At 50.3% G+C, this 8,352-nt stretch overlaps 2 protein-coding genes and 1 non-coding gene across 3 annotated transcripts; 1 reads left to right on the top strand and 2 right to left on the bottom strand.

The window, feature by feature from the left end:
• The first annotated feature begins 184 nt into the window (after window positions 1-184).
• On the top strand, window positions 185-5,836 carry LBHD1 (LBH domain containing 1). The gene is made up of 6 exons (XM_017503958.2): window positions 185-696; window positions 775-937; window positions 2,022-2,249; window positions 4,769-4,893; window positions 5,320-5,417; window positions 5,494-5,836. Exons 1-6 carry the CDS (start codon window positions 547-549, stop codon window positions 5,522-5,524), a joined length of 795 nt encoding a protein of 264 aa, XP_017359447.2. The 5' UTR covers window positions 185-546; the 3' UTR covers window positions 5,525-5,836.
• CSKMT (citrate synthase lysine methyltransferase) lies at window positions 2,660-4,478 on the bottom strand. Its single transcript, XM_017503954.2, has 3 exons — window positions 4,423-4,478; window positions 3,808-4,108; window positions 2,660-3,333 (listed from the first exon to the last, which is right to left on the bottom strand). The coding sequence occupies exons 2-3, from the start codon at window positions 3,872-3,874 to the stop codon at window positions 2,669-2,671; spliced, it is 732 nt and encodes a 243-aa protein (XP_017359443.1). The 5' UTR covers window positions 3,875-4,108; window positions 4,423-4,478; the 3' UTR covers window positions 2,660-2,668.
• Window positions 4,185-4,333, bottom strand: LOC119467674. Its single transcript, XR_005196216.1, has one exon. It is a non-coding gene; the product is annotated as a small nucleolar RNA SNORA57 (small nucleolar RNA).
• Window positions 5,837-8,352: the final 2,516 nt, after the last annotated feature.

Here is an 8,352-nt window from a genome sequence, read left to right on the forward strand (position 1 = left end):
AAAAAAAAAAAAAAAAAAAGAAAAAAAAGAAAAAGAAAACACTTCTTAGCTGTGATCCTAAGGAATTTCTTGTGCCCCGGTTTCTGCATCAGAAATGAAGCTTATTAACAGTACCTGTCTCATAGTTTTAGGATAATTAAATGAGTTACATGTAAAGCAAACAAAACAGCTCCTGACAAAGTGTAAACACCATGAAAATATTCATTAAATAACATATAAACATGCCAGCTTGGGAAAATCAGTAAGCAAAGGAGTCAGGAAATTCCAAGTTGTTATCAAAACTCTCGGCTCATAGGGCTTTAATCCAGGTGCCCTTGTCTCCTACCCTTGCTGCCATCCCAGTGTCTCCATGGAGTAAGTAGAAATAAAGATCCTATCTCACTTCTTAGGCATTTTCCCCTCCCCAGGAAGCCCATAATCGCCTAGCACGTCAGTGACTAAGGAGCCAGGCTCCAAAGAAGATTAGAGGAACAGTTTGTGGGGTGCACTGGGCAAGGAGTATTCTCCTCTGAGTTCAATCATCTTGCACTCCTAAGAATCACCACCATGGCCCTTGTGCCAGGGAGCAGCGAGGAGGATGGGCTTTGGAATAGAAATAGCCTAGGCTCCTCTCAGCATCCAGAAAGTCCCAGGCTGCCCAACCGTCTCGGGGACAGAGGAGAGATTGGCAAGGCTGAAGGTCACCAGGATATTCAGGTTAGTACTTCCCCACCTTGTGTCTGACAGCTGGCTTACCCTCCAATTTGGGCCAACCTCCCTGCTGTCCCTATTCAGGTTTTCTCTCAAAAGTCCCATCTGCCATCTATTGTGGTGGGAGCCTCTGAGGTGAATGAAGAGAGTGGGGATCTCCACTGGCCCCATGAGGAGCTGCTGCTGCTCACTGATGGTGAGGAAGAGGAGGCGGAGGCCTTTTTCCAAGACCAAATTGAAGAGGCAGGTGAGTGAGGTAGTTCATTCAGGAGGCCACTGCATTCTGAATGTTCTGGGCAGAGCCAAGACGGATGTCAGTTATGACCTCTGCATTCAGCAGTGCCAGGAACATAGCAGGTGCTCAATAAATGTGAAGATCTGGGAGAGAAAAGTCAAGGCAGTTGGCAAAGTTGGTGAACTTTAGAGACCTGCAGAAAAAGATAGTTACCTTAAGTCCAACTACCTAAAAATAGTTTACATTTTCGATGCCTTCTCGTCTAGACTTTTTTTCATGTCTGTGTACTGTTATAGAGGCTACATTTTGGCTGGGCAGGGTGGATTATAAATCCCAGCACTTTGGAAGGCTGAGGCGGGTGGATCATGAGGTCACGAGATCAAGACCAACCTGGTCAACAAGGTGAAACCCTGTATCTACTAAAAATACAAAAATTACCTGGGCATGATGGCGCATGCCTGTAGTCCCAGCTACTCAGGAGGTTGAGGCAGAATTGCTTGAACCCAGGAGGCGGAGGTAGTGGTGAGCCAAGACTGTACCATTGCACTCTAGCCTGGATGACAAGAGCGAAACTCCGTCTCAAAAAAAAAAAAAAAAAAAAAAAAGCTACATTTCTTTGAGCATTTACTTTGTGCTAGGTACTATGCTAAACACTGACTTCTTCTGATTTTCAGAACAACCCAATGAAGGTATTTCCCCTTTATAAATGAGAAAATTGAGGCTGCCAAGTTAGGCTGTTAAGTCATATAATTGCTGTATTTTTTCATGAGCAAAAACTGCCACAGAAAGTAATTTTTGGCTGGAGTACAGCAGCATATCACGCCCCACTGCAGCTTCAATCTCCCAGTGCTCAGGCTGTCATCCCAATTTAGCCTCCTGAATAGTTGGGACTACTGTGCCACTATGCCTGGCTGTTTTGTAGAGTTAGGGCTGTCACTTTATTGCCAGGGCTGAAACTCCTGGACTCAAGCAATCTGCCAAGGCTGGCTTCCCAAAGTGCTGTGATTACAGTCATGAGCCACCATGCCTGGCCTCGTTTTGTAATTTCATATCAGTAATATTTTTCACTGTAGCTCCCCTCTCTTCTCCATTCCAGGCTGGGCTTGGAGCCCACAGGATGCTAGATCTCCTTTAAGAACATTTAACGCTGGACTCAGCTGGGGGCAGGACCAGGATGAGGAAGATGCTTGTTGGATTCCTGAGGACACAGAGTGTCAGGGAGCCACCAACCACTGTCCTTTCTGGGACTCAGGAACAGGGTCCGGTGTTTGCAGAAGCAGCTTTGTGGAATATTCCCATCTCCTGCCTCCCAGTAGCTTTGAGGGTAAGTATTGCTCCCTCCCCTTCAAACATCTCATCCAGGTTTATGAAGCTCCTTATACCCATCCTCTCACAATCTCCTTTTACAGGTGAGAAAAATTTACAAGCCAGTCGGTGGGGCAGAGGGTTGGATTCAGTTTCTGTTCGCTGCTTTTAGGAGCTCCAGTTTAGGAAGTGGGGAATGACCCACTTGAAACTTCTCTTTTCAGCACTCACCTCGTGCTAAATATTTCAACTCTAGGTTATTCCCACTCTGCAGATGAGTAAACTGGGGCACAGAAACATTCAGTAGTAGTGCACCCAGCTAGTAAACGTGGAAGCCAGGACTCAAATTCTCACTTTGCAGCCAGCCAGATACCTTGGAAAGACATAGCTCACTCTTCAGCCCTCTCCTTGCCCACAGAAATATTAGGGTCAGGACTACTAACATGTCTTTAATGAGCCTTGAATCAAGTAAGCAAAGTAGGTGATGCCCCTGAATGGGCCTAGCTCCTGCACAGTCACAGTCCAGCCACAGGACCCTTGTTCCAGGCAGGGCAGTCGCACATCAGGGTCCTCATCTGAGAACTGAATCAGGGTCCCCTGAGGGCTTAGAACCCTCAAGCATTCTGACAGCAGCTGGTAAGCCCTAGGCAGACCCCCTCGGGCAACAGCATCCCAGGTGCCCTTGTCCAGCAGTAGTTGGAAAGAACCTGAAGAAGCCACAGCCTCCAGGTTCTGGGCATCAGCCTGCATGAAGCGGAGGCAGGAAGCAGGGTGCCCAGGGCGTAGAGGCATTTGGCCTTGGCCACCCTCCAGGAGGCTGTTCATGTGGGCCACAGCCACAAAAGAAAAGTCCACCCCAAGCACATCCACTGGGTGTGGGGATTTGGTGTAGAGGCCAGTACATAGGCTGGAGGTCCCACAGCCCACATCCAGGACCCGCAGAGGACAGGCAGCACGTGCCTCCTGCAGCAATGGCAGTAGGAGCCCCTGGACTTCTTCGTATCCAAAGAACCAGTCGAAGGTGGGGACACTGCCCAAACAGGACTGGGAGTGGAGCCGATCCCAGAGACAGCGGTCCGCCAGGGAGCTACCAGCCAGTGAGCCTGTGGACACGGTTGGAGGGTACATGTCACTCCATCTATCTCGCCACTGCAAAAACGATGCATATACACACTGGGACACTGAGGTCTTTTTTTGGGGGAGGGAGGGGCAATTCTTACTGTGACCCAGGCTGGAGTGAAGTGACTCAATCATGGCTAACTGCAGCCTCGACTTCCCAGGCTCGGGTGATCCTCCCACCCGGGGCCTCCTGAGTAAGCTAGGACTACAGGCGCCACCATGCCCTGTTAATTTTTGTATTTATTTGTAGACAGTGTTTCACCATGTGGCCCTAGGCTGATCTTTTACTCCTGGACTCAAGCGATCTGCCCGCCTGGGCCTCTAAAAACGTTAGGATTACAAGCATGAGCCACCGCACCCGGCCCACGATGGGGTCTGAGAGCCACAATTTCAGGGACTAGGCTCTCGGGTCACGATGAACCCACATTGCCCTCCCCACTCTGCCCCCACCTCCCTACCCGCAAAAGGGAGGCACACCCCTGCCACCAGACTCGGCAGGTGGAGCATTCGACGCAGCGCGGCCATCTGTAAGTCCGGGTAAGGTCGACCAGAGGACCTGTGTGAAGTGTCCACCCTACTCTAGCCGGAGGCCTGAGATCCAGGGAAAGATCTGCAAATTCCGCGTAGCAGAAGAACTCGTACAGCTTCCCCGAACTCTGCAGTCTCGGAAAAAGGAACGCGGACACAGACCGACTATGGTAGGAACGGCCTTTATTGGCTGCAGCGGGATGTGGAAAAGGGGATACAGCGTCCGCAGACCTGAAATCAAATGAGAAAGTGTGAGCACCCCCGTGAAGGAAACAGCTGGATCTCGGTTGCCCTGCTCCGAGATGCCGGGTGTCTCGGCGCTTGAGGATAGAACCAGCGGATGGGAAGCCACCGGCACCGAAGACATGACGCCGAGGGGACCAGAGCCCTTTCCCTCTTCCTCCGTACATTACGGGGAGCGAGACCACAAACCCGGTCCCCGCCAAGAAAAGGAGGGTCCTGAGGCCCAGTCCAGAGCCCTCCGCCCGGCACCTCTACTCCACCCGGACGCTCAATTCGGACACTACAGCAAAACCCACACTTACCACCTCTCCGCCCTCCAAAAGGCCTCCCAGTCCACGGAGCTCCTTTATATAGCCCAAGGACCCGCCCCCGAGGTGCGATTGGCCCGCGGAACCCGCGGATCCGGTGCGGAGCGGAAGTACGGACCGTGAGCTGCCGTAGCAGCGCGACTATGGGAGCTCCGGGGGGAAAGATCAACCGTCCCCGAACGGTGACTGTGTGGGGGCCGTGGCTTTGTTTCCTCAAGCGTCCCCGAGCCCTTTTGTCTCGCCCGAGATGGGATCAACAGGGGGGCACTGGTTGCTGGGTGGAGCAGCCCGGGGTCGCAGCGCGCTGCCTCCATCTGATTCGCATATTTCTCCCGGGTAGGAGCTGAAGAAGAAGCTGTTCAAACGCCGGCGGGTGTTAAATCGGGAGCGGCGTCTGAGACACCGGGTGATCGGGGCTGTGATAGACCAAGGGCTGATCACGAGGCACCACCTCAAGAAGCGGGCGTGAGTACCAGACCCTCGTCCTGTTGGTAGTCCCCACCGAGTCTTCTCTCTGCCCTGCAGAGCTCCGAAGCAGCTTCACCTCTCAGCTCACCTCCTTGGGTTTCACCATGTTGGCAAGGCTGATCTTGAACTCCTGACCCCAGGTCATCCTCCCACCTCAGCCTCCCAAAGTGTTGGGATTACAGGCGTGAGCCGCCGCGCCGGGTCTATGTCCCTTCATTGGCTTCTTCAGTGTAAATATTTAGGGTTTCTACTACATACAAAACTTTAACAATTAATGTTAAGTACTTTGTTTAATACTTTTTCTATATTTAATACTTTATCATTTATATTATATTTATTTAATACTTTTTCTAGAGCCAGAAACATTTGTGTGACCTCAGTTGGTTCGGGTCCTAGATATCTTTACTTTCACCTATCCATCAGGTCCAGTGCACGTGCCAATATTACTCTCTCCGGGAAGAAGCGCAGAAAACTCCTGCAGCAGATCCGGCTTGCCCAGAAAGACAAGGCAGCCATGGAAGGTGAGTCTCGGATAGAGGTGGGTGAGGGAAAGCCTGGATTTATTTGGATTAATACTTCCTTCTTCCCGTTACTTAGTGGAAGCCCCTACAAAGCCAGCCAGGACTAGTGAACCACAGCTCAAAAGGCAAAAGAAGACGAAAGCCCCTCAGGACGTAGAAATGAAGGACCTTGAAGATAAGAGCTAAACCTCTTCCACTAGAAGAGTCTCAGCTGGAACCAGCCTTCAGACTCAGTGGATGTTTCAGAGCACTTTGATAAAAGCAGTGCTCCTTTTCACTCTCCAGATTTCCTCCTCCCTAATGGCCTACTGACCTTCCCTAGAGGGATGTCTTTGGGAGGGAAGAAAGTTGAGAAGAAAGATTGGAGAAGGGCCTCTGCAGCAGTCAACTCCATTTGTAATAAAGCCCTAGCACTCTGAGATGTGTGTGATTAAATGTAGAAATGGGGATTGGCGATGAAAAGATTGGTGAATATGAAAACATACTCAACAATGAGACAGGAAACAGGACCCACAGAGCTTGCTTGAGCAAATGCAGCAAAATGCCAGACTCTGCCCTAAAGAGTGGTGGTGCTTGGCTGGGTGTGGTGGTTCACACCTGTAATTCCAGCACTTTGGGAGGCCGAGGTGTAATTACAGCACTCACTGTAATCCCAGCGAGGTGGGTGGATCACTTGAGGTCAGGAGTTTGAGACCAGCCTGGCCAACATGGTGAAACCGTCTCTATTAATAATATAAAAATTAGGCCGGGGAAGATGGCTTATGCCTGTAATCTCAGCACTTTGGGAGGCCGAGGCGGGTGGATCACGAGGTCAAGAGATCGAGACCATCCTGGTCAACATGGTGAAACCCTGTCTCTACTAAAAATACAAAAAATTAGCTGGGCATGGTGGCACGTGCCTGTAATCCCAGCTACTCAGGAGGCTGAGGCAGGAGAATTGCCTGAACCCAGGAGGCGGAGGTTGCGGTGAGCCGAGATCGCGCCATTGCACTCCAGCCTGGGTAACAAGAGCGAAACTCCGTCTCAAAAAAAAAAAAAAAAAATTAGCCAGGCATGGTGGCACGCGCTTGTAATCCCAGCTACTTCGGAGGCTAAGGCAGGAGAATCGCTTGAACCCGGGAGGCGGAGGTTGCAGTGAGCCGAGATCCTGTCTTGCACTCCAGCTTGGGCAACAGTAGTGAAACTTTGTCTCCAACAACAACAACAAAAAGGAGTGGTGGTGCCTGCAGGGGTATTGCTGGAGGCCAGGAATTCAAGGCTGTAGTGTGCTGAGATCACATCTGTCTCCCTAGCGAGTGATACTCTAACTTTCCATTTATGACAAAGACACAGACTATTTGAGAGGTTGAAGTTACAGTGAGTAGAAATTGTGCCACTTGCACGTCAGCCTGGGCAACAGAGTGAGCCCTTCTCTTAAAAAATATAGATCATTGTAGCGATGGCAGAGGTAAGGGTCCTGATACCAGTTCTGCCACTGCCCCTTGTGACCAAGTCACTTTACCTCTTCTGTCTTGCTTCTTTTTTTTATTTTTGTTTTTTTATTTTTGAGACAGTCTCGCTTTGTCACCCAGGCTGGAGTGCAATGGTGTGGTCTCAGCTCACAGTAATCTCGGCCTCCTGGGTTCAAGCAATTCTCCTGCCTCAGCCTCCCAAGTAGCTTGGGACTACAGGTGCCCGCCACCACGCCCAGCTAACTTTTTTTGTATTTTTGGTTGAGATGGGGTTTCACTATGTTGCCCAGGCACATCTCCTACTGCTGACCTTATGATCCACCTGCCCCAGCCTCCCAAAGTGCCGGGATTACAGGCGTGAGCCACTGCACCCAGCCCCGTCTTGCTTCTTTTGCTGGATTATGTTTTTATTTTAATGATTTTTTTAATACGTATTTTTGAGTCAGGGTCTTGGTCTGTGGCCCAGACACCCCTGGCTATTTTTTTTTTTTTTTTTTTTTTTTTTTGAGACAAAGTCTCCCTCTTGCCAGGCTGGAGTGCAGTGGTGAGACCTCTGCCTTCTGAGTTCAAGTGATTCTCCTGCCTCGGCCTCCCAAGTAACTGGCACTACAGATATGCACCATGACACCCCCCAAAAAATAATTTTTGTATTTTTAGTAGAGATGGGGTTTTACTACTTTGGCCAGAATGGTCTCAATCCCTTGACCTCATGATCCGCCTGTCTCAGCCTCCCAGTGTTGGGACTACAAGCGTGAGCCACCATGCCAGGCCCCCTTCTGCCATCTTTTATACTTTGAACATTTAAAACCGATCTGGACACTGTGGCTCACGCATGTAATGACAACAGTTTGGGAGGCTGAGGAGGGTGGATCACGAGGTGAGGAGATCGAGACCACCCTGGCTAGCATAGTGAAATCCTGTCTCTACTAAAAATACAAAAGATTAGCTGGGCGTGATGGTGAGCACCTGTATTCCCAGCTACTTGAGAGGCCGAGGCAGGAGAATCACTTCAACCCGGGAGGTGGAGGTTGCAGTGAGCCGAGACTGTGCCATTGCACTCCAGCCTAGACGACAGACCAAGACTCCATCTTAAAAAACACAAAAAACAAAGGCCAGACGCAGTGGCTCACACCTGTAATCCCAGCACTTTGGGAGGCTGAGGCAGGTGGATCACAAGATCAGGAGTTCAAGCCCAGCCTGGCCAAGATGGCGAAACCCCGTCTCTACTAAAAATACAAAAATTAGCTGGGCATGGTGGCAGGTGCCTGTAATTCCAGTTACTCAGGAGGCTGAGGCAGGGAATTGCATGAACCTGGGAGGCAGAGGTTTTAGTGAATCGAGATTGTACCACTGCACTCCAGCCTGGGCGACAGAGCGAGACCATCTCCCAAAAACAAATGACATTTTCAAATTGGCTGGAATTCTCTTACACATTTTGTTTACATAAGGCAAACATCCACTGTCCTGGAAAGCACTCTTCTAGC

This window comes from Cebus imitator, unplaced genomic scaffold (assembly GCF_001604975.1).
Source record: "Cebus imitator isolate Cc_AM_T3 unplaced genomic scaffold, Cebus_imitator-1.0 Scaffold316, whole genome shotgun sequence".
NCBI lineage: Eukaryota > Metazoa > Chordata > Mammalia > Primates > Cebidae > Cebus > Cebus imitator.